The following is a 24,380-nucleotide window of genomic DNA, read 5'->3' on the forward strand; positions in this document are numbered from 1 at the left end:
CATACTTGTTCTTCTCGAGTCCTCTTATTCTTTTGTAACATGCCATCCAACGTATGACTACATACATGGGTAGGTACCAGCGCCTAACAGTACACTAGAACGACGTATGTACATATGTACCGTTGCCGCTTTCCCTCTGCCTCCGGGAGTCGGGACTCGGAATCGTCTCGGCAATCGGATGCCCCGGACTACTTTTTGGGTTTCAAATGCGATTCTTCACTAATAGCCTCATTCTGATTGGCTGGAACCTTTCTGCAGCGATGACCGGCCGGGCCCAGCTAGCCCAAAGGTGCTCCACGCGGCAGCGGGGTCCAGAATGCCTCCGTACAGCGCCGTACAGAAATGTAAGTACATCGTAGACGTACCTTTGGCACCTCAACCGCCGTCCTTTGCCTCTCATCATCCAGTCGGTCAGTCATTGCCAACCACCTGTCTTCTGTTATGTACATCTAAGCTACCATTGCGATGCGGTTTGCACGTAATGAAATCATCCATTTCGTTTCGATAGGGCATGTACTGTATGGGGTAATTGCCTTCAAGAGTCACTTTGTTCAACGTCATAATCCGGGGACGGGGTTTGTGAACCATGTCTGGTTGCGGGATCGACATACCATCTGTACGCAGTATATACTAAAAGTAAGCCATGCATCTCCGTCTAGGTGTAGTCACTGAGGGTATCTCCTTCCTAAAAGCGCCATGTTGCCCTGTCCCCATGCCGACTGAATCATCGCCAAGTGAAATCAAAATCCACAAAATGCTCGCTCCTTTAGATGCCTCATGCACTTTATATAGAATACTGCTGGTAATCATAATCATACCATCCTCCTCATAACGCAATACCTGTCCAACCCTGAGCCGTACCGACAGAGTCCTCAATCTGCTGATGTTTGCCTCCATCGTCCTTCTTCCCACCGCTGATAATATCCTTGCTCGTTGTTACCGGAACGCCAAAGCTATGACTGAAAGTAAATGGAAAAAAAAAGACAGGGTATCTCAAGAGGGCGATAGACAGCAGAACGGAAAATAGAGGGGTTATCGACTCTAGGAAAATGGGTAAACGATACTTTCAGTCGTCATCAATCACTAGGGGCATGTCGGCCGTGCCACCCGGTTGAAGTCTCCTCTTGTGCTTTTTCCTTTCCTCCTTTTTCTTCTTCTTCTTCTTCTTCCGTTCGATCTCTTCCGTCAACGTTCGGCTAGGAGTGGCCTTGGTGGTCGTGCTGGTGCTGCTGCTTCTTGCTATACCGTCTATAGCATCAGATTCCGCAAGAGGTGGTCGCATTTTTGTTGTCTCGGTTTTGACTGTCACGTCGGCCGTCGATTTCGAGGCGTGCTGTTGGGTTGTTTCATTTGTCAGTTATGTTGCTGGTTACTTCTTCGGCTTCCACTTGATGCGGGGCGGAGTGTTGGTAGTGGTGGTGTGCCTACGCTGGCTTTGTGACGCGCCCACAACTCTTGTTTAAAGCAGTCGTCTGTCATGGTTTGAAATTCGGCGATCTTGGCCTTCATCTGAGCCATGCCCATAGCTACTGCCTCATTCGGCGTGAGGTATCCTGCGAGCAAAGCCTCTCCAAACCTGGTACTCTCTGTGACCGCTTTGCACAAGCTTCGCAGTTTATCCATTCTAGGGAGCGTTCCTGCGGCCATATCCTGGCGATCACATTCCGAATTGATCTGCATAACCAGATCTTGCGGATGGATGGACATGTCATAACCCTCATCCCGAAGCTTTCTATGTACTTCGCCGAGAGCCTCGAGAAGTTTTGGGGTAGTATCCTCCGGTTTCCTTGGTTTGGGGATAATTTCAGGCGCTTTGAGGGTAGCGGGCTTTCTCGCAGCTTCGGCCACCTTGTAGTGCGTATTGGTTCCGAGAATGGGATTCAACGCGGCCACTTGACCGTTAGCCGGGCTTGGTGATGACGCAACTGTTTGGCTCGCTATGACGGTTGAAGCTACTCGTGGAATTGGTGCACCCGCTTGGGTGCTTGCAGAAATGTTGTTCGCAGCAGAGGGGGGGATACCAGGAGCTGAGCCAGGTGCTGTTGGGTTATGTTTGTCTCTGAGGTGGAGTGGGACTAGAATTCGGATTAGCTGACGTTGGTGATTTGTGTTTTGTTGTGCGTGTTTGAGCAGCGCGGACGGGGACTCACCGCCCGTAGATATTGGCATACCAAGATTGGGTGGAAGGGATGGCAGCGCAAATCCCGAGCCTGTTGGCATCTGCCGCTTGTAGTACTCCTCAGGGTTGTTGATTCGAAGCTCTTCCAGCTCAATCTGCTTGTTCAACTCTCGGTGTTGCTCTGCAGTGAACTCATACACTTCCTCCCTTTCGAAAGTCTCGGTTGAATCGATTTCGCGGATGATACTGCCGCACTCGGCGGATGCAAGGACCTTATCCAAGACTGCTGGATCAAGGCCCTTCACAGCTGACAGATCCTTTTGCTCCAGGTTCTCAGGGGGTGTAATGAAGTACTCTCTCATCCTGGTTGAAGTGGGGATTGGCTTCTTCTTATCCACAACCCGCTCCGATAACTGCCTCTTGAAGATTGCCAGATTGTGAATGGCGGTCTCGTAGGTACCGCCGACCTTAAGATGATAAACAAACACCTTCTTCTCTTGGCCAATCCGATATGCTCTACCGACAGCCTGCTGCTCTTCCGCGGGAGTGAAGCCAAAGTCAAAGAGGACTACGCGATTGGCCCCAGGAATGTTGAGACCAACACCACCAGCCCTGGTAGAAATCAGATAGACATCGAGTGAATCAACCGCATTGAACTCCTTGACAGCAGCCTGGCGTTGACTGACCGGTGTCTTTCCATCTAATTTTCTGTAATTGATCTTCTTCAGCTTGAACAGATCCTGCAGAAAGTTCAAGGTTGGGATGCTTTGAGAAAAGACAAGTACCTTGTCGCCGATCTGTTTGCACTCCTTAAGGATTTGCAAGAGCACAGTGACTTTGGTAGAATGCACAATGTCGTCGATGCCCCTGATCGACACCTTGGCGAGAACATTCCTTAGCGTGTCCCGCGACAAATCCAGTGGTTCATCAACTTCATCGCTCTCTGGGTCTTCATCGTTTGTTATCCGCTGTTTGCCCTTGACCAATGCTGGATTGGTACTTAAGCGTTCCTCCATCTTGCTTCTGAAGATTTTGGGATGCGCCAAGAGCAGCTTTAGAGAGGCGATGAGACCCCAAACGCAGGCGGTGCGATAAAGGTCATTTCCCTTGTTCCGCTGTGCAGTCTCCAGATATTCTTGGTAAGCATCTCGCTGAACCTTGGTCATCTGGATGGTGAGGATGAACTCCCTTTTCTGCGGAAGCTCGTCGACCAGGACTTGAATGTCCTTCCTATTCACCTTCGGCGCGACAATGGCCTTGAGAATTTGCAGGCGTTCTCTGGCGAGCCTCTTTTGCGCGTCGGTGCTGTCGGCATGTAGACCCAAGCTGATAGGTTCGGCGTATTTCTGGTTAAACTCTCCCACATCACTCAGGTAGTTGGGAGCTACCCAGTTGATCATGGAATAGTAATCCATTACGTTCCTGGTCAAGGGTGATCCCGTCGTGGCAATACGGCTCATGGTGTGGAAGTCTTGGACTACAGCGTACAACTTGGAAGTCTTATTCTTGAACCGATGAGCCTCGTCGCAGATCACAATCGATGGAGAACTGTGTAGCAGTTCAGCCACGTTGTCTTCGTTTCCTGAGACTAGAGACCTGAACAATTCGTAGCCCATGACTAGTACGCCTCGAGACCGCGCCCATTCTTTGATGAGCAGAACCCGCTCGCTGGGTGGCACCGTCGACGCGTCAATCTTGGTGATAGTCCCCAAGATGTCTTTTGGCGCCCATTTACAGATTTCGTCGATCCAATTTTCAACCAAACCAGAAGGGCAGAGAATCAAGGGTCTACCAACCCGAAGGTCCTTGGGGATCTGGGCAACTACCCGAGGGTCGTCGGATTGAGATGCCTCAGCAATGGCAACCAGCAAGGTGATAACTTGCATCGTCTTGCCTAAACCCATGGTGTGGGCAAGTAAGCACCCCTGGCGTGAGTTTGACTCAACCACGATCTGGTCCCACATGAAGCGGACACCGTCTATCTGATGGTCCTTAATTCTCCCTCCAATCTCCTCATGAACGTAGATCAAAGGAAGGTCGTCGGATTCTTTGGTTTCGTTGATGATGAGACGTGACTTGTCACTCGGTACTGATCCAGTTTCGGCAAGTTTCGCCCGCAACAGCTTACGGCGTTCGTCCATTTGTTTCAACAATGCCTTGGAATCGACTCGGAGCTTTTTGGCCTTTTCGTCATGTTTGGGTCGTCGGCCTTTCTTCGCAGATGACAGAGGGAACTGGGAGGACAGCTCCTCCAAGTCTGTATCCATATGCTCAGACTCGCTTGTGATATCCATAGGTATATCTTGAGTTGCCTCCGGGGATTCAGCGGAGGTCATCTCCATTGGAGTGGGTGATTTGGGCTCGGATCGAAAATAGCGAATGCAATTCTGCAAAAAGTTGAAAAACTCTCCAAACCGCAGATATTCCCGGTGGAGCTTTTGGCAGGTAACGCAACGAAGGGTAGTCGATCTAATCTTGAGTCGTCCTTCGCTAAAGTCAGAATATGTGAGAAACAAAAGGGCCAGAATGAGGCTGATCGAGTCCGGGTCGACATCGATCCTAGAGATCCCGGTAGCGGCTCGGTCAATGAGTGGTTGAATATGCTCCTTCCATGTCTCTTTGTCTCCGCGATCTTGAATGGTATCAAAAATCTCCGACTGCCGCAAAGGTGACCAGCTCCACAGAGCAGCAATCACAAGCCGTTCGCCGTCCCTGTGCTTTGCCCAGAACTGCGTTCCAAGTTTGCCGATGGTATCAACATCAGTGAGAGGAGGAACGTTGGCAAGCTGGTCCACGTCGGATGGTGAGGACAAAATTTCGATAGGTTCTGCTGGGATTGTATGAATTATGCGTTGAGGTGTTGTTGGCTCAACCTTATTCACTGTCCCTGTCTCATCATCGACCGCAGAGGGTCGAGCAGTAGTATCTTCTTCTTTTTCTGCTTCTTCTTCCGGTATTTGGTTTGTTGAATTCTCTTCTGTCGATGGGTTCAAGGGGCGGACAGGCGTGCTAGGTCGGATAGATGGAATAGTTTCCTTTGGATCAATGACCATCTGATCTACTGGCGAAAGATCGTCCTCGATAAACTGGTCCTCTTCTTCAGAATCGCTCGTTAAGAGTTCTTCGTCGCTTGCGAGTGTCTCTCTCTCTTTCTTGGGTTCCGGCTTTAGCCTGGGAAGCGTCGAAGGCTTGGGCGGCTCATGAGGGTTCTCGAGCAAGTTAAGGAGCCAAGTTTGGTATTTTCTGTCGTAGACACTCTCCTCCAAAAACCCTTCAACCTTGGCCTCGATCTTGTCCTCTTTAAACCATTTTTGAATCAAAAGCTCTTTTTCCATATTTTCAAGTCGGACTTCGAGGCTTCTGAGCTGGTTTTTCGCGAAGGTAATGAGGCTTAGACGGGTACGGTTTCGCCGGGCGTCTTGCCATATCTTCCAGGCACGTCTTTCAAATTTGGGCTTCTTGATCTTTTCCCAGCTGACTTCAAGTCTCTGGATAGCATCTTCTATGGCCTCCTCAGCCTGCACTTCACTGAGCTGTGTAGACCCGTGCATGCTTTGGTGAGCTTTCCGTTCTTGCTCCTCCTGTTCATACTCTCGGTATGTTTCTGAATCCACCGACATGCCGTCATCGTCCTCTCCAAAGTCCAAGACGACCTCCTCGTCCTCATTCACAAAAGGGCTGCGTTTACGGAAGAATTTTCTCATTACCCGAGCCACTTGTAGGGCGCGCGCTGGTGGTACCGCACCAGACCTGACCCAAGTGAACTCCTCACTAGCCTCTTTGTCGTCGCCGTCGTCATCAGACTCAAAGTTGTACGGGAGACTTGCTATGTCCTCGGAGCGCAAGGCGGAAGACCCAAGATAACTGAATTTTGAGTCATCGACGTCCAAAAACCGATCAAAATTGGCATCGGAAAGAAAGGTGCTCGTTGGAAGGGTAGCTGAACGGAAAGAAGCTCCAGTCTGAGAGGCTCCAGTCTGAGAGGCTCCAGTCTGAGAGGCTCCAGTCTGAGAGGATGGAATATCGAGCAAAGGGTGGTAGAACATGTCACCTTCTGTGGGGATAAATGACCTCGCTTGAGCTGGGGCAACTGTCGATACAATGGTGGGAGCGATCCTCCTCTTTTTAAGAGGGCGCTCCGGGTCCCTCGAGACCTCCTCGGTATCTTGCCGAAGGCCGTTGCCTAAAGCGCGCTTCTCTGGTGATTCTGGTGACCGGTCAGGAATACCGGACATTTGAACATCCTGCGCTTGCTCTGCAGGGGCGGCGTGCTGACTTATGACACCCTCCATCGGCGTCGGCGCGACGGCAGCAGAACCTGTCATGACAGGAGCAGTCTCAGAAGCGGGAGCGCTGACCACACCAGGAGTTGGCTCGGAAGCGGCATCATTGAGCATAACAGAGTTCGCTTCCACAGCTGTGTTGTTGACTATAGCAGGACTTGCATCCGTAGCTGCATTGCCGACTCCCGCAGGACTTGGCTCAGAGACCGGGCCATCGATCGCCGCGGCAGTTGGCTCTGGGATGGAATTATCGACAAGAGGAGGTGTCGGCTCAGAGGGATCCAGAGGATCCGGCTTGATGGCCGGAGTCGTACTCAGCAGACCTTTCGGAAGGTCGATATCCCTCCTTTGTCGATAGTAAAGAGTACTAGTCTCCCTAAACTGTTTGATGGCTTTTCCGATGGATAAATGGTGGGCAAGTTTTTTTATGCCTAGCATTTCCCAAAACGTAGGCCAACCGTATTCGTCTGGGTACATCAAGAGTGTCTCTCCATCGATGTCGAGTTCGCGCAGCTTAAATGCAAGGCGTTCGGGGTCGGGCAGCTTATGCGGAGCAGGCGCATCCCATGTACGCTCCGGGGTGCATAGCTCTTTGACCACCCGCTCGACATCCCAGTGGAAAGGTTCATTTTCGTTGAGTTCGGCCATTGCGTAGGCGCTAAACGAGTTTCTGATGCTGATAGAGGCGGTCATTAGTATCACACCAAGAATGCCTATACGAGTAGAAAGGAGAGCATTACAAGTGTGAAAGCAATCTGTGTTGGATCAATGACGGAGATATTTACTCCTTTGCTTTGGGGGTTGATAATTATGCTGCCGCTTGATGAAAGACTGAGAAATTTGCAATTTAGTATCGTTAACTGAGTCGGCTCATGGCGATTTTGAGATTGGTCCTAATGTTGGCATTTAGCAACCGATTTCGTCATTCGAAGGCGCGTATGGAGAGATATTCTTGGGTGTCTGCTCAAGGCGTTAAGATCCTGATCACTTCCGCGGAGGGGCAAGATGATGATGGGAATGATGATGATGAAGAAAAGCAAACGAAAGAGTATATAGATATTTATTGTGGGGAATGCAGAAACCTGTGACAAAATGAGCCGTGAAGCGTTCCTGACTGGAGGTGCCCTGAGCAAACCGAGGATTCGAGCGCTAAATCGAACTTTGAGACCGAGTTTGCAGTTTATTACATTGTAATAAGTGAGATGTTCCTGGTCGTGGTGGGGGGGAGAGAGGGCGGGGATAGAGTCTGGATGAAACAGAAACTCAAACGGACGTCATTTGGCCCAGGAGGAAGACCTGCCGTTGGCTATGACAATGGGGGCCGTGAATCAAGGCGATGTTTGATGCGATGTTCGATTGGGATGAAATGTAAAATTGCGACACGCAATAGCGGCTGCTGTTGACTGCCTCAGCTGCTCGGTGTCGCGGTCATTGAGAACAAGGTGAAGGTGGATCGGGGAAATGGACGGGGGTTAGGTTTCCTTGACCTAAACAATCCAAGGCGGATTGATGTGACCGCGATGAACATTTTCAAAAAATAAAAACTTACCCGCCGGGGTTGAGAGCATCTGCTGATAATCCTCGTCTTACACAGTCAGATGCCTCGCCTTGAAGCAGCTTGGGCGCGGCTGATGGCATCGATGGCCGGATGCGTTATACAAAGTCGAAGTTGCGGTGATGTGCGGATAAAGTCTGGCCGACGGGTCTTGCCAGACGGGACGGGACGGCGGGGAACCTTGGGAGTCTCCTCGCTCGGGCGGTCATCGTTGCTGAGGTTTCAGACACGCGGAACGCGAAGTCACGTTATCTGTTGGGCAATACTACACTACTCAGTATAGTACATAGGTGGCTGGCACAATTTCAATAGTTTGTGTAACGATTGTGTACTACATACAGCAAAATGTTAATTACACAAAGCAGAATGTGAGCGAGTCGGACGTACTCATGTATAAGGCGAACTCACTCTTCGTCTTATCCTCGCATTTTCAAATGGACAGTTGCGCCTATCCATTTTCGAATACAGTATTTCGAGCAACATTCGAGTCAGCTGTTTCTGATGCTGAGGCCTAGAGGTAATATGGCGTAGGTAGGTAAGAAATCCGTATGGTGCCTGGTAAAATACTAGTAAGATACCTCTACATCTCATGTAGAGAATTATTCCCAGTGGTACCTGCCAAATCGGCATCTCCTGCACTGAATGAGGGGTACCAGAGGTCCAGGCTGCAGCAGTGGAGAGGAGTGCAACTGCCCGTATTCTACCTATGGTAGGTAGGTAATGGAATGGAGTATCTGTGGCAGGTACGTTTGTAACAACCATCCCATGTCAAGAAAAGATACCTCTAGAAGCTTACAAATTCATCTTGACGGGCAGAACCGAATTTCAAGACATGATTAAATACGTTCCATCTGAAAGGACGCATCACATTCAGCCAGTCGGCCAAAGTGTCAAGAGAACAAACAACTTTTACGCCGCATGTTCCTGCGTCTCGACACTGAACCCGCAGTTCCGTGACATTTGGCAGTGACAGCGCCCCACCATTCCATAGTATACGCAGTACTTCCACTTGAGACTCGCTTTAGCACCAATCCTGACCTCTGCAGACGGCTTCATCCATCATCCATCCCATCTTCACTGCAGCATCCTTTGCATCCCAGCTGGTGTAAACTCGCAGACAACGTAAGTCTTGACATGTCCAATCTCGTGGACGCTCCCGAAGATGTCGAGTTCTACGAGCACACCTTAGCTCGGCACACAACAGCTCGAGGAAGTTGTTCTTCACAACCACCCTCGAAAACGATGCCATTCACTCTAGTTTCTTCACTCATCAGTGACCCCTCAATTTATCTACACCAAGTATTTCAACTAACAACATCCCAGATTATTAAAAAAGAAAAAAAAAAGAAAAAAAGAACCACAATGTCTTCCATTACTCAGGGTTCATACCCTCCCCTTCTCCAAGATGCCGAAAAAGAACGACTTGTGCAAGTCGTCAAGGACTGGACTGTAGCCCATGGCCTCACTGTTCGCCCACCACCTGCCATCGCCGGTAACGACACCGAAGGCATCCTCGCCACAAGTGCGCCCGTTACCCTCTTTCCCAGCCCCTTCCCCAAGAGCTGCTTTGAGGAGGCAAAGGCTATTCAGACTACATACAACGAGCTGTATGCTCTCATTAGCCAGGATGAGGAGTTCCTCACAGAGATGGTCAAGGAGTACGTTTCATCGACAGTAGAGAATTTTCATTTTCACTGACAAGCCTCAAGGGTTGCTGGCGGCGACGAGTTCATTGCCAACTTATGGAACGTCCACCTCCGTGTGAAGAAGGAAGGCTATGTCCAAGTAAGCAGCTACAACATTATAGGAGCCTCAACCTTTGAATCAAGTTCATGCTAATCACCCATCACCGACAGAACCTCGCTTTAGGCCTCTTCCGCTCCGACTACATGGTGCACCAAGACGACGCCTCCCTGCAAATCAAGCAAGTCGAATTCAACACCATCGCCTCCTCCTTCGGCGGCCTGTCCACTCAGACCTCTCTCCTGCACAAACACCTCGCTCAGCACGAGTACCCTCTCCTCTCTTCTTCCTCCTCCGCCTCGAACCTCGACCTTCCATCCAACGACTCCGCCGCCGGTCTCGCCGCCGGTCTCCGCGCCGCCTTCGACGCCTACGGCCCTTCCACTCTCGGCCATCCCACGTGCGTCCTCTTCCTCACCCAGACCGGTGAGCGCAACGTCTTTGACCAGCGTCACCTTGAATACGCCCTCACCTCATCCGGCCCTAACAAAGTCCCCGTCTTCCGCCTCCCTTTCTCCGACATCCTCACCCACACCACCCTCGCCTCTACCCCCACGCGCCAGCTCCTCTACACTCTCCCCAGCAACCCTTCCCTGGTCTTCGAAGTAGCCGTCGTCTACCTCCGTGCCGGTTACGGCCCCGGTGACTACCCAGACCAAGAAGCGTGGGAGGCGCGCTACCAGATCGAGCGATCCAACGCCGTCTGCTGTCCTACGGTTCTCACGCAGCTGGCGGGCATGAAGAAAGTACAGCAAGTCCTGGCCACCCCGGAGGAAAGCAACTCCAACTCGGTCCCCTCCGCGCTGGCCAAGTTCATGCCTCCCACCGCGGAGAAGACCCAGCGTCTCCTCAAGACCTTTACAAATATCTACCCTCTCGATACCTCTTCTTCCGGCCTGCACGCCCGCTCCCTCGCCACTTCCCCCACTCAATGCCAGAAATACGTGATGAAGCCGCAGCGCGAGGGCGGAGGCAACAACTTCTATCGGTCGGCGATCCCCGAGCAACTGGCCAAAATCCCCGAGGAACACTGGAACTCGTTTATTCTCATGGAGATCATCGAGCCGCCTGCGCTGGCGAACAGTATTCTCAGGAACGGCAAGGTAGAAGTGGGGGGCGTCATTTGCGAATTGGGCGTTTATGGTACTTGTCTGTGGGATCAAAGCAGTGGGGAGATCAAGTTCAATGAGGAGGCCGGGTATTTGTTGAGGACGAAGGGGGACAAGAGTGAGGAGGGAGGCGTGGCAGCGGGTTATGGGTGTATGGATAGTGTTACTCTTGTCTAAGTTGAGGGATGAGGAAGAAAAGGGCTGTCTGCTTGGATATAAAGTGGCGATGGGTGATGATGACGTACAAATGGATGGGTGGCTAGAGGAATAGAGGCAAGTAAGTCATCGAAGCACGTTTAAAGGTGCCTGTATCTAGAGTTCTTTTCCAGCACCAAGTATCCCACCGAGGTCATAATGATAAGATCCTGCCTCGCTCCCCTTCCGCAAATTACCGCCTTTCCTTTTGTTTGTTTCTCCTCACCCTGTGTCCTACCTCCTCCCCTGCGCCACCTGTTCCGGCCACCCCCCAACAGCATCCTCCACCTCCTCCAGGAAACTCTGCGCATTATGCACCGTCGTACCGCCCAACACCACCCTAACCCCCGGCACACTCGCATTGATCTCCGCCACCATCTTTGCCTCCTCGTAGGTCGCTCCCCCAATGATGAACACGATGATATCCTGGGGCTTATCCCTCGTCGAACCCCCGCCGTCCACAAACGGATACTGCTGCTCCCTCAGCTTGCCCTTGACCAGGTTCTGCAGCGTTGTCTCCAGTAGGGGCGAATGCTGCGTGTACACGTTCTCAACACCCTTGAGTACCTTGAACCGGTTGCCGGCGCCGCCAAATATACCCGTGGACTCGAAAATGTCCGCGATACCACCTACGCCACTGCCGGAGCCACCAGTGGTGGCGTGCAGGGAGGAGTGGTAAGCCAGAAGCTTGGCGACGCGGTCGGTGCGACGGGTGGGAACGCCGCCGGCGGCAGAGAGGAGGTCAACGAGCATGGGCAGTTGACTCGAGGGTGATTTGGAGTAGCGGAGGGCGTAGAGGGCGACGAGGATTACTTTGTTGTCCGGGGTTACGGTGGGGGATTGGATTAATCTCTGGATGTTCTGTGAGGTTGGGATGAGGATCAGTATACGGCCATGAGAGGATAGCAGGTTGGTTTCAGCTTTACCTTGAGATCGGCAGCATGGTTATCGTTGCAAGCTAAGCTCTGCTCAACCTCGCTAACTTCGAGTAGGCTCTGCGCGCCGACTCTTCTGCTAAGCTCGGAGACCAAGGTTACGTGTTTGCTGACATTTCCGGAGAGCTTCCTGAACTCGGGGTACTCTTCGATGAACCGCTTCATGTCGGAGATGGACTCGATGTTGGCGTTGTTCTGGGTCTTGGACTGGTACTGCGACACGTATTCCTTGATGTTGCCACCTAGGTCACCGAAGTTGAGGTACATGTTCTTTTGGAAGAAAGGATCTTGATCCTGTGAGAGGACAATCTCCTTCAGCTCGGCACGGATTTCGGGGACATCACTGAGATCGACTCGCCCATTGTGAATGCCAAGCAGGTGATGTACCATGGCCTGGTATGTCCATTGTGTGAGAAGCGGTGTGATGGGGTCCTCTCGCCTGTCCAGTATCAAGAGAATGGGTGGTGTGTCGACCTTGCGAAAGTCGAATAGCTGGTCCTCCTGGGTCATGCAGTATCGAACTTCGGATGCGAGCTTCTTAGCCAGAGGGCTGCTCTTCTGGTACCTGATCAAAGGTTTCTTCTTGAGAGATAACAAAACCGAAATAACCCCTTCGGTACACCGTTGCAAGGAATCGGTATTCCAGGTATCGGGATTGCCGCTCCATATCCGATTCATGGGTAGGGACATGTTGAGTGAGAACAGGTCGGTGTTGATAACAACATAATCCATAAAGTATTCCTGCACTACCTTAACAACCTCGTGATCGTCGGCTTCTGCTAGCCGTTCAAGCGCCGACTTTTTGACAATGTTGCTGAAGTAAAGATGATATTCTCCGTATTTGGGGTCTCGTAGCTCATCGATCAACAGGCCGATGGTGTCGGGATGTGGCCTGACGAAGCAGAGACAGCGCATGTGTCTCATCTTCTCCCGTTTAGCATTGTCCAACCGATCGGTAAGGTAGACTTCATGGTTGAGAAGGGTTGATACAGTGACGGCAGCTGAGATACAGGGAACGGTGTCTTTGTCCAGCAAGAGCATCTTCATCTTGGCTGATGGCGTAGCGGCAGTCCCGGCGTTTTCACCGACCGTCACCATCTTGGTCACATAGCCGGATGCTGCCTGTATCAGATCCATCCTGGGCGAGTCAACCGTGTGATTTTAGCTTCCAATTTTGAGTTACTAGGCGTCACGTCCTGCGCTTTCACAAGTCCTCTCCTGGTCCCGAACTCCTGAGCCTCCCAATGACTTATGGGGCTTTAGCGGATTGGCACCTTATGTTGTATTGATCCAAGCCCGAGGTGTCTTCGAACTTTGGGTCGAGCACGTGAAGAGAATCAGTGAGTAGGTAATTATTAAAAGTTAAAGATAAGATGGTGCTCAATGGTAGCTTTGTTGTTTTGATGACAAGAAGGTCGAGCTGTTGTCAAGCTCAGGGTTGATGGAGGGGGAAACCGGGGGAGGTGAGGCACGGGAGGGTTACATGTGCAAGTCGCGATGCCTGGGGGCTGCAGTGCATCTTTCACAGGTACCTTGATGTACCTACCTACACTAGGTAACCCTGGCCTGTGCGATGGACGTCACCAAAAAGGTCGATAAGATAAGGATCACTAGTAAATGATTGGAACCTTGCTGGTTCCATTCCATCTTTTTGGAGATGCAGACGCAGCCAAAGCAGCTCTCCGAACACCTATCGAACGGACAGATGCTTTTGCTCCCTCGATAACCCCAAGAAGATGGCCGACATTTGCCCATCAAGGTCGGAGCCTACGTAAGTCCAAATTTTCCAAAACAACAAACTATCCCCCTGCGCCCGACTCTCACAACCAACTGACTGACGAACAACCACGTCTAACAGCCTGTCGTTCACGCAGGGTCTCATCCTCGGCCAGCTCTCGGTGGTGCTCTTGCTCGCCGCCTTCATCAAGTTCTTCATCTTTGGTGATCCTCCCTCGCCCGAAGTCGTCGCCTCCATCCGCGCCACCGACCGAAGATCGCGAACGTTAGCACACAAGAAATCAATCCTCAGCCTTCGAGAAACCAACGCGCTCCAGCTGGTGCAGAACCCAGCTCTAAATAAGAAGCATGTTCTGCGCCCTGGCCCTCCCATCTTGACCATCGGGTCTATTCTTAGCAAAACATATTACAAGGTCGACAGCCATCAACCCGAAAGTCTCGACTGGTTCAACGTGCTGATCGCCCAAACCATCGCCCAATTCCGCAGTGATGCCCAACACGACGATGCGATTCTCTCCTCTCTGAGCAAGGCGCTCAACGGCACCGCCCGACCCGACTTCCTCGACGAGATCAAGGTTACGGAACTTAGCCTGGGCGAAGATTTCCCCATCTTCAGCAACTGCCGCATCATCCCGGTGGACGAAGATGGCCTTAGCTTTGGAACCGGCAAGGCCTTCGACGCCAACATGGCCACGAGAGAAGGCGCGCGTCTCCAAGCCAGAATGGACGTTGACCTTAGTGATATGATCACCCTGGCGGTAGAGACAAAGTTGTTGCTCAACTATCCCAAGAGGCTCAGCGCCGTTCTCCCTGTGGCCCTGGCTGTTTCAGTTGTTAGGTTCAGCGGTACACTGTCCATTTCGTTCATTCCCAGCAACCCGTCCAACAATGAACCCGCGAAGATGATCTTTACCTTTCTCGATGACTATCGTCTGGACTTTTCTATCCGCAGTCTTTTGGGGAGTCGTTCAAGACTGCAGGATGTCCCCAAGATTGCACAACTTGTCGAATCACGTCTCCATCGGTGGTTCGATGAGCGCTGTGTGGAGCCCAGGTTCCAGGAGATCGCTCTGCCTAATATGTGGCCTCGCAAGAAGAATACTCGTGGTGGCGATGAGACCATCTCAGATGTGGAAAGGTCTATGAGCAAGGCCAAGGGAGTCGATATTGCTAAGGACGTAAGAGAGGAGGCCCGGAAAGAGATTGAGGCTGAAGCGCATGGGGGAGCCGATAGAGTGCCAGACTCGCTAAGATACAGGCATCGCCCGAGGGCAGACGAGGAGTTTCCCGGCGCCGGGTCAATGCCTGGTTCTATGCCCGGTTCTATGCCCTGAATGAGCATACCCTTTCCGAACGGGCTAAGGAACACGAGACTGAAGAGTGGTTCTCACTTCACTGCCCTTGGCCTGTTTTGGGATCTTACAGCCCGCCATGGGACTGTCGGTAGCGCGAACAGGCACTCATGTCCTCGAACGCCACCACAAGCTGGATCTTCATAATTTCCCGAAAATGTGAAAGCGGAACCTCGAAAACGCTGTCACGTTGACGAAATTCCGTGGCAGAGGAGTTGCTGCCGCTAAATCGCAACTGCTGAGGCGGTCACCATTGCAGATTGCAGATGCTATCCCACGTACATATGTAGTACTACTGTATCAGTGCCACGTCGTTCTAGATGATGTAGAGGTCAAAAGAGAAGAGCGTCGAAGGGGTGTCACCAGTGTGTACATGGGCCACGGCACCATGAGTATCTCTACGGCCTACCATGTGAATATAACGAAACAACCCTAACCCTGCCCATGGGAATGATCTGAACCAGGGAGTCTGGGTTCAGTTGCATTCATCACAACAGCAACGTAGCTGTGTGAGGCAGTTGATATAGACAGAAGGCCTTCCGTTCCATGGGATCTCATTGAACGACACGTTCCCATGGTAGGCCACTTTCATCAAGACCATGAGACCACCCAGACTGGGAGCCAAACATATCTAGCGTAAAGCTTTATACTGTCCAGGTGATGGATCTGGGATCATGCCCAACCGTTTCACATGGCGGCAGGCTTCAGGTGTTACAAAGAGGTGGGGCTCGTGCACGAACTTTTGCGCTCAACATCCGGTGATGTCACAACAAATTGGAGAGCAATCCCAAGCGATGGGAGCCACCAAGTACCGGCAGTTCGACTCGCTCTGAAGCAATCTTCAGACGAAAACGAAACTACGAAAATAGACTGTGTGATTATGTATACACTTGTTTCTGGCCCTTTTCAGCTCTACTTCTTGACCACTTTTTGATCAAGTTTTGGTTGCTAAGCATAGCCGGTCCTTTTGCATATTTGTTAACGTGTACTTCCTCGCCCGATGCAAAACTATAAAATTCGCTACTGGACGCCAGTTCATCGTTCCCTGCACGCCATCTTGCAACCTGCAATCCGCACCGACTGGCGTCGATTCGCATTCCCGCGGACGTGAGAAGGCCGACCTACATTCAACTGAACGTTGCCCATCTCCGAGCGGCGTGCAATGAAGTAGCGCCCAGGCAGAAGCACAAGCGTCGAGTTATTGCATAATCTCCTGTCCTATTCACACGCCGACGCGCGATCTGAGCCATCATACATTTTCAGCATGATACCTTTTATACATACTCGTACGGCCGCATTGCTCCTCGGATCATGCCTTCGACTTGTTGCCAACACTGACTTCTTTGCCAGCCTTTGCCTACTTGGGCAGCAAGATCGGGACCAGCCCGGATGAGCGTAAGCGGCTTGTGACCTTGCAACATGGCTTTGACTGTTGCTAACCCCGTCCTCCAAACAGTCAAGCTCATCTTTTCCTTCTTTTTGTCCTACCCACTTGCTGGCCTACTGAAGAGGATACCGGATAACCGCCCTCATCTCAAAAACTTCTTTTGTCTAAGGTGTGTCACTACTCGAGGTTAAGCACGATGATTTAGAGCTATATACACCGAGAGGCGGAACTAGATCTAACGAGTCTTCCTTCGCAGCATCGGCGTCTTTTACCTCGTCGGCCTCTTCGACCTATGGGTCGGCCTCCGAACTGTCCTAATCTCCTCCATTGGCGTGTACTCGATCGCAAAGTTCCTCCGGGGCTCCCCTTACATGCCATGGATCGGCTTCGTCTTCCTCATGGGCCACATGAGCATCAACCACATTATGCGCCAACGCCTCAATGACCCGAGCACGATCGATATCACAGGAGCGCAGATGGTGCTCGTCATGAAGCTCAGCGCTTTCTGCTGGAACGTGGCTGACGGTGTTCTCCCCGAAGATCACCTCTCCGACTTTCAAAAGGACAGACGGCTCAAGGAGTTGCCGTCCCTGCTGGACTACTTTGGATATGTTTTCTTCTTCCCCAGTCTCATGATTGGGCCCGCCTTCGACTTCGCCGAGTACCGCCGATGGCTCGACACCACCATGTTCGACATTCCCAAGTCTGTCGATCCTGCCAAGAAGCCTCCCACCAGACGCAAGCGCAAGATCCCCCGCAGCGGTACTCCAGCCATGATCAAGCTCGTTACCGGTTTCTCTTGGCTCCTGCTCTTCATCTGGCTCTCTACCTGGTTCTCGCCCGAGTCTCTCCTCGGAGACAGCTTCGTGAGCCACAACTTCCTCGTCCGCCTTCTCTTCCTGCACATGGTTGGTATCACGGCGCGCGCCAAGTACTATGGTGTCTGGATGATGACGGAAGGCGCATGCATTCTTAGCGGCTTGGGCTTCAACGGCGTTGATCCTGCCACGGGCAAGGTTTCTTGGGATAGGCTCCAGAACATCCGTCCGATGGGCATGGAGACTGCGCAAAACACCAAGGCGTACCTCGATAACTGGAACATCAACACCAGCAAGTGGCTGCGCAACTACGTCTACCTGCGCGTCACTCCCCGTGGCAAGAAACCTGGTTTTGGCGCCACTTTGGCTACATTTACCACCAGCGCTTTCTGGCACGGGTTCTATCCTGGCTACTACCTGTCCTTTGTCCTGGCGAGCTTCATCCAGGCTGCTGCGAAGAGTATGTCCCCCCATCCCCTATCGATACATGTTTTGTTCAGAATTCCTGACTAACCGCTTTCATTTGTCTGCAGACGTCCGCCGCAACATCCGCCCCTTCTTTCTCGATCCCAAGACCCAAGCGCCCCTTCCCTCCAAAAAGTGGTACGATCTTGCCTCCTGGCTCACCACCCAGCTCACCTTCAACTTCGCCGTCTGCCCCTTCTTGGTTCTCGGCTTCCACGAATCCATCACTGCCTGGTCGCGCGTCTACTTCTACGCCATCATCCACACCGCCGTTGCCCTGGCCTTCTTCTCCAGCCCAGGAAAGAAGTGGCTGCGCAAGTCTCTGGAGAAGAGGAACGCCAAGGCAGGCGTTGTTACCCCTGCTTCTTCTTCTTCTTCTTCTAGTGGACGCGGCCGTGGCCGCAGCAGCATCAGCGACGAGAAGACGAGCAGTACTACCGCGCAGGGTGCCATGGAGACGACGGCTTTGCTTGGCGAGAACCTGAACCAGCAGCCGTCCAGCAGGGCGGAGAGCACGGATAGCCAGTCGAGGAGCCCGATGCTGGGTATCAGTGGTGATCCCCAGGGGGAGCTAGATGAGGCGCTGGAGGAGTTCAAGAAGGAGATGGAGAGCAGAGTTGGTGGTGGCGCGTTTAGTGCGACGGGCTTAAGGGATTCGTTGAGGGGGGAGGCTAGGAAGAGAGCCGGGTGATTGATTGATTCATTGATAAATTAAGATGGTGGGTAAGAAGTGGCATTTTTATCGGAAAGGGGGGGATGCTATAGGAGGTGGGATCTGGTGAGACACATTTCCCAGAGGGGTTGCTGATGTTAAGGAGATACTGCGTTTGGAGTCTGGGGGAGTGGGCGCGAGAGTGAGCAAAACGAATCTTTTTTTGCACTGCATCGCGTCAGGAGTAAGAAGAGGAAGCGAGGCCTCTGTTGCTTGCATCATGATGTTTGCCCTATAATTCCGGTACAAAGATATTTCCATGCCAATAGCACATAATCTACCATCCATGTACTCTCCCCGTTTTCTTTCTGGTGGTGACCGAAGTCCAGCCATAGTCTTCACTGTAATCATTCAGTACGGAATCTGCGCTACGTGTGCTCCTCATAGTTTCATTCCACCGACTCTAAATATTATCCAATCAGAAGGCAAGATGGCCGAGCGGTCTAAGGCGCCACGTTAAGGTTAACCCTTAATCTGAGTTAAATCTCATATCCGTGGTCCGAAAGGGCGTGGGTTCGAATCCCACTCTTGTCATGACTTACATTTTTTCCCCCCTTTTCTCCAGTTTTGTCATCCTTGTTTGCGGAGGATTCTGTTCATTTCCTTTTTGGTCTCTGTGGCGGGTTTTTTTGCTTCTCTTTATATCTACTTTTTTTTCTCTTTTGGGTTCGTTGATGGCCGGGAGATGGAGATTTGACGTGGTGGGTTGGGTCTCATGGGTATATCCGGTCAGTAGTATAGATTTCGTTGTCAGCAGGTTCATGCTTGACTTTGAGGGTGAGTTGTAGCTATGTAAGATTTTTGCTAGGAGCCGATATCATTCTTTCCATTCACTGGATAGAACGATATGAGTCTACGGAAAGACTTTCACATAGCACCTTATAACATGGCGGTAGACGAAAGAAGTTGGCATCGCGTAAAGGTAACTTTTTTTGCATTGAGGTGGCGGTGATGGGTAAATGTAAAATGTACCCAGCTCATCCTATCCATCCAGCTCGTAAACGTACAACATAACCAACAACACCATGGGTATCTATCCCTTCTTCATCCTGCAACTTTTGCCTGCATAATCACCTACAATCAGACATCCACCCCGCACCTCCCGTCCCCTTTTCCACAATTGCCCTTGCCCCATTATGTCAAAGTCGAAAAAGGGTATTCATGTACTTTGCGAAGCGCATAAAAAATAAACTCCGCCCCATCGTATGTAGCCCATATAGAAACAGAAAGAGAGAAAATGCTAATGATGATATTGAGAGATATCCGTCCGCGAGGAAAGAAGATTTCGTCATCAAGTCGCTGAAAGGCGTTGTGATATGTGTGTCTTCATCGGCGTTCGAGATATCGAGAGAGATCTATAAGCTTTTTGATTGACCGAGACGCGTGCGTTGGTGTAAAAGAGAGAAAAACAGTGTTGAAGAAACCGTTTCAGGCGTGCCACAAAATTATCGTCAATACTTAGTTAATGATGATGATATGTCGTCGTGTAATTCGTCAAAGATCTCCCGCCGATTCCGGGAAAAAAGTGTGTTTTCCCAAAATCCAAAAGATCGTGTCTATAGTTATCGAGACAGAAAAAGAAGAAAGTCGCTGAAAAATGGGAACGGGCGAGTGTCGACGGGCATTGAACCTGATGAAAGAACATTCCATCATGTCGTTCAGTCCGTCCAGCCTTGTTGGGAGCCGATGACGGCGAGAGCGATGACGGCGCCAATGATTATTACTCCGACAAAGGACATACCAGTGTTGAGTCTTCGCCACCAACGCGCGCTGAGATATCTCGCTTCCTCCATAGGGCTGATGGGGTTAATTGAAGTTCTGAATCCGAGCCTCGACTTTGAGCGGTCAAAGGGGTCTTCAGGGGTGTGGGTGCCCTTTTCAAGCATCTCGCTTTTCGGGTTAGGGGGCAACGGGAGAAAGGCAGCAACCATCCATGCTAATATACAACACATCTGGTTAGCAAATGGTGAAAAACAAAAAGATCCCATTATGAGGCAGCTTACCGAAAGGCATGATGAACCCAAGAGCAAAGAGCACAATCTGGATGTTACGCTTGCCAGTGACGCCGCTATCAGCAGACCAGCTTGTGGTGGGAGGATCCCAGACATCGAAACGGCTGTGGCGGCGGTCCTGTCGAAGGTGTGGGGACCAGATGCTGGAAGTCTTTTCCCTGAGTGTGCGGAAAACATCATAGTCTGTTGGTGCAGGTTGGATCTCCATGGAGCCATCCGAGTTGCGTTGGCCTTCTCTCGCGCGCTTGCGGGGGCTAAAAAGTTCCATAGGGAAGTTGTCCGAGTTTGGCGATGCACTGTGTCCAATAGCAGAGCTCGGGCGGCTGTCACCAGCGTCTGACGCGGACGAGGACAGCAGACCGGCCCAGCGGTGTTCGCCAGATCCATAGTAGACCCTTGCCCAAGCAGGAATGGAGTTCGTGAAGCTGTTGGCTCGAGACGGGCGCGAGCGGTGGCTATGGCTCGAATGAAGATTACGGCTCCCGCTCGAGGTGCTGCTGCTATGCTGGAGAAACGAGGACAAGCCTGATCTTGAAGGGTGAGAATGCAGATCTGCAATTCCATCACCGTGCTCATCTTGGTCACGAACCATGCGAATCGGCAGGGAACCACCTCGAGAATGGGCAGCCTGGGGCCTGGCGACACTGTCACTTCCGGCACTTTCAGGAGGTGCTGCGAGGGACGACGAAATACTCTGCATCTGACGGCTGTGCGTGGAACCACCCCACCCGCCAGTGCTGTTGCGGTAACGGTGCTGGCTGCCCATGACCGAGTGGGACACAGGGCGTGAAGAGCCTGGCTCGCTGCCGTATTCGTCTTCGGACATAACCGTAGACAACTGTGAGCTCCATCGATCTGGTGGTGACTGGGTCATCGGCGGTGGACGGTGGATGATGACAGTTTCTTGACCGGAGGAGGAGCCGGCCGATGACCCGGATGGGGATGGTACCGACCATGAAGTTTGCTCCCTGGAGGACGTCGGGAAGCGGAAAAGGACCGGAGGCGTGAGTATGGCCGGAAGAGGCGGTACTGGTGGGGCTCCGACCGAGGAAACGCTTTGAAAGGAGGTGGAGCGGGCTCGAAGGTTCTCACGCGATCGCTGCTTGTAATATCCAAACTTTTCCTGGGACCTCTTCTTGGCTGGTCTGAGCGGTGGGACGCGGAGACTTTCTTGTGAATAACGGCCACCGGTGGCTACAGAAGACGGCGTCGAGCGGGAGTGTACGACAAAGTTCTCGTTGCTCTCTGAGCTTCCGGGTGGGCTAGCAGAAGGTGGAGCAGTCGGCGAGGAAGCACCGATAACTTGCCAGTTAGCCGGGCCTGATGGAACGCGGGAAGTCCCCGATGGAAGGCGGGAGACTTCGCTTTGCGCTTCCCAAATCGACCGAACGGAAGGAGATGCAGCGACCGGCGAATCCCCGACAACTCTCCAGTTTGATTGAGCGAGGGAAGATGCACCTGGCGATACGGGCGAAGAGGTAGCTAGAACTTCCCAGTTGCCGTGGGTAGAGGATGGAGCGCGCGATGAAGCCCCCGGGCTGCCAAGAACTTCCCAGTTGGTTGCTTCGTTCTGAGGAGAGATGGGTAGGCTATCGGAGGATTGGGGTACTGAGGTGTGAATGCCGTAAACCTTGTAGTTGGTCTTGTCAGATGCGATAGTAAGACCAGAGACACCAGAGATACCAGATGTAAATGAAGGCTTTGGCGCGATAACCCTCGAGGTAGTCGGGGTCAAGTTGTTATCGCTACGCGATTCGTTGGATGCTACTTCTTGTAACGGAGCAAGGGGCGGGTCGATCGCAGGTGAGTACTCGTGCGTGAGATCTGCAGTATGGGTAACTCTACGTAGACCACCGACCATGCGGTTGCCAGAAGACGTTGAAGCCAAGGGCACAGAACCTTGTATTAGTTGGGTGGTAGACGAATCAGGAGATTGGACGAAAGATGCGGCAAGATCAGATGGAGCAGGTTCCCGGGCGGTAAGTGTGTTACCCGAGAAGGGGGTGCCGACGGTAAAGGGGGTATCGATGCTGAGAGACGTGCTGGTACGGTCGTCACTCCATACGTCGACCGACGGGCGAAACGAGGACGTGGCTGTGGATGAGGAAGGGATGACGGGGGCCTTGACGACGTCGGTAGGGTCCTCGTCGGTGGTGACGATTCTGAAAGTCTTGTCTGGGTTAAGGGCAATGACCTTGCGCTGTCTGGAGTAGGACCGCGGGCGAACTGTGGGTGCAGGCGAGGCTGAATCGCGACGGCCGCGACGGACATCCTGGGTGACAATGTTTGATGCAGACTGGGTTGCGGCAGCAGCGTTGAATCGGGCAATGCTTCTTGAAACATCGGACAGCCTCCTGGGCAAAGGGGTCGGGCTGGCTGAATCTCGAACAACGGAGACGGTGGAATGGCCAGAAAGGCGCAATCCTGAAACTCCTTCATCCTGGCCTTTTGCCAACAACGACAGGGTCGACGTCGTAGCCGAGGACAATGCGGAACCCAAGCTGCTGGTGGCCGTCTCGCTGACGGCATAACCCTCAACTGCTACCTCCTTCGAATCGGGACCTTCTGTGTGCTGACGTTCCTCGCGCTCCTCGTCCGAAGCCTCCTCGACCAATGCAATGGTCGGGCGTCCGAGGCGGTCATCGCTGGAATTGCCCGAGCGGCGCCCGTCCGCGCTCGAGTTGGAGTGGTAGACGGATGACGTCTGGCTGTCTCGGCGATCATCGTCGTCGGCAAGTCGGGGCGGCGTGTAGGGGACAACGCGGATGCCGGTTGCAGCGGTGCTAGTGGTGTTTGTAGTTGTCTGCGAATGCGATCGTTGGTGTTGATGGTGCATCGGTGTTGATGGGCCATGCCGGCTGGGTGGCGCCGACATGGCTCTCTCCTGACTTCTGATACACCCGGTGCTCGAGGCCGGGATCCAGGCGATCCTGTGAATCCACTTTCTACGTCAAAACTGGTGCGATCAGGACAATTCCATGTGCGATTCATGCGGAATCAGCCTTGTTGACGTTTAGAAGCAGTGGGGCTGTCTGGCTGATGTAAAACACAAGAGGGCCACAGAACAGAAGAGATGTATAAAGAGGCGCGATGCTGCTGTTCCTGTCAACCAATGGACTGAAGAACCTTGTCGTTGTTGTCGTCGTCGGTAGTGGGATGACACTGGAGGGTGGCGGCGGTGAGACTGTGTAGTATGGTGGTACTAGCAGCTTTGGGCAGGTAAGTAGGTAGGTAGGTGGGTATGTTGTTGTGGTGGTGTGGTGGTGATGGCGATGGTTGAGGCAATAATATAAAACATTAACAGTAAAGCCAGATGACGATCGATAGCGTATCCAAAGAGTGACCGGTAGCGTGGGTAACCGAGAGAGCGAGTATGGCTTTTGGTAAAGAATGACAAGAAGGGGAATTCCCTTGAAAGAGAGTGGAAAAAGGATGCAGATATCAGACAGCCATGAGGGTGTGTGTTGGTGGTGCCCGTGGTGTTGGTGTGCAGCACCTCCTTGCTGGATGGATGCTTAGTAGATGACGACAGGAGGAGTCCCGTCTTGGGTCGAGACGGGGACAGGTCGGGTCGCTGGCGCCAAAGACCAACAACGTGGTGCAGCAGGTGGGCTAGAGGGATGGTATGGTAGTGCCGTATGTACGTGTGGAGGTGGAGGTAAGGTAGTGAGTGTGTATACAGACTGGACAAGTGGAGGATGGAAAAAATGAGTGGCAGTCGCAACTGGAAAAACGACAAACTGGACGCAAAATTCAAGTCTGAATCCGCGGCCAGGTCGAGTGTCCAAGTCGCAGTTAGTTCGTTCTCCAACTGAAAGGTCTCCTACACTCACACACACACAACTTCTACGACAGAAGGAGCCCTTTCGCAAACACGCCTCAGAGAGACAGAAGGACGGGATTCGGGCCAAAAAGAAGGAAAAGGAGTAGACTGAGGGAAGAAGGAATGGAATGAACA

General features: G+C 52.2%; 6 protein-coding genes and 1 non-coding gene across 8 annotated transcripts; 4 read left to right on the forward strand and 3 right to left on the reverse strand.

Moving 5' to 3' along the window:
- Window positions 1–1,066: 1,066 nt before the first annotated feature.
- Window positions 1,067–8,118, reverse strand: atrx (atrx ortholog; the record flags this gene model as incomplete). The annotated part of the gene is made up of 5 exons (XM_957909.3): window positions 7,952–8,118; window positions 7,143–7,362; window positions 2,172–7,078; window positions 1,429–1,892; window positions 1,067–1,333 (listed from the first exon to the last, which is right to left on the reverse strand). The coding sequence occupies exons 3-5, from the start codon at window positions 7,048–7,050 to the stop codon at window positions 1,067–1,069; spliced, it is 5,610 nt and encodes a 1,869-aa protein (XP_963002.3). The 5' UTR covers window positions 7,051–7,078; window positions 7,143–7,362; window positions 7,952–8,118.
- A 623-nt stretch (window positions 8,119–8,741) lies between these two features.
- On the forward strand, window positions 8,742–11,203 carry NCU06191. Of its 2 annotated transcripts, XM_011395580.1 has the most exons (4): window positions 8,742–9,079; window positions 9,281–9,615; window positions 9,667–9,742; window positions 9,814–11,203. In XM_011395580.1, exons 2-4 carry the CDS (start codon window positions 9,320–9,322, stop codon window positions 10,984–10,986), a joined length of 1,545 nt encoding a protein of 514 aa, XP_011393882.1. In that variant the 5' UTR covers window positions 8,742–9,079; window positions 9,281–9,319; the 3' UTR covers window positions 10,987–11,203. The 2 variants fall into 2 exon arrangements, with proteins under 2 accessions (XP_011393882.1, XP_011393881.1); XM_011395579.1 differs by lacking the exon at window positions 8,742–9,079 and having other exon boundaries at window positions 9,175–9,615.
- On the reverse strand, window positions 10,896–13,403 carry NCU06192 (vacuolar protein sorting-associated protein 45). The gene is made up of 2 exons (XM_957911.2): window positions 11,931–13,403; window positions 10,896–11,865 (listed from the first exon to the last, which is right to left on the reverse strand). The coding sequence occupies exons 1-2, from the start codon at window positions 13,074–13,076 to the stop codon at window positions 11,239–11,241; spliced, it is 1,773 nt and encodes a 590-aa protein (XP_963004.1). The 5' UTR covers window positions 13,077–13,403; the 3' UTR covers window positions 10,896–11,238.
- A 200-nt stretch (window positions 13,404–13,603) lies between these two features.
- On the forward strand, window positions 13,604–15,461 carry mmm-1 (maintaining mitochondrial morphology-1). The gene is made up of 2 exons (XM_957912.2): window positions 13,604–13,710; window positions 13,798–15,461. The coding sequence occupies exons 1-2, from the start codon at window positions 13,676–13,678 to the stop codon at window positions 15,008–15,010; spliced, it is 1,248 nt and encodes a 415-aa protein (XP_963005.1). The 5' UTR covers window positions 13,604–13,675; the 3' UTR covers window positions 15,011–15,461.
- Window positions 15,462–15,833: 372 nt separating this feature from the next.
- NCU06194 (MBOAT family protein) lies at window positions 15,834–18,709 on the forward strand. The gene is made up of 5 exons (XM_957913.3): window positions 15,834–16,314; window positions 16,379–16,423; window positions 16,485–16,584; window positions 16,672–17,693; window positions 17,767–18,709. Exons 1-5 carry the CDS (start codon window positions 16,293–16,295, stop codon window positions 18,387–18,389), a joined length of 1,812 nt encoding a protein of 603 aa, XP_963006.2. The 5' UTR covers window positions 15,834–16,292; the 3' UTR covers window positions 18,390–18,709.
- A 125-nt stretch (window positions 18,710–18,834) lies between these two features.
- Window positions 18,835–18,944, forward strand: NCU15227. Its single transcript has one exon. It is a non-coding gene; the product is annotated as a tRNA-Leu (tRNA).
- A 372-nt stretch (window positions 18,945–19,316) lies between these two features.
- NCU06196 (hypothetical protein) lies at window positions 19,317–24,379 on the reverse strand. Its single transcript, XM_957915.2, has 2 exons — window positions 20,414–24,379; window positions 19,317–20,346 (listed from the first exon to the last, which is right to left on the reverse strand). Exons 1-2 carry the CDS (start codon window positions 23,295–23,297, stop codon window positions 20,069–20,071), a joined length of 3,162 nt encoding a protein of 1,053 aa, XP_963008.1. The 5' UTR covers window positions 23,298–24,379; the 3' UTR covers window positions 19,317–20,068.
- Window position 24,380: the final 1 nt, after the last annotated feature.

Source organism: Neurospora crassa, linkage group III, assembly GCF_000182925.2.
Source record: "Neurospora crassa OR74A linkage group III, whole genome shotgun sequence".
Classification (NCBI taxonomy): domain Eukaryota; kingdom Fungi; phylum Ascomycota; class Sordariomycetes; order Sordariales; family Sordariaceae; genus Neurospora; species Neurospora crassa.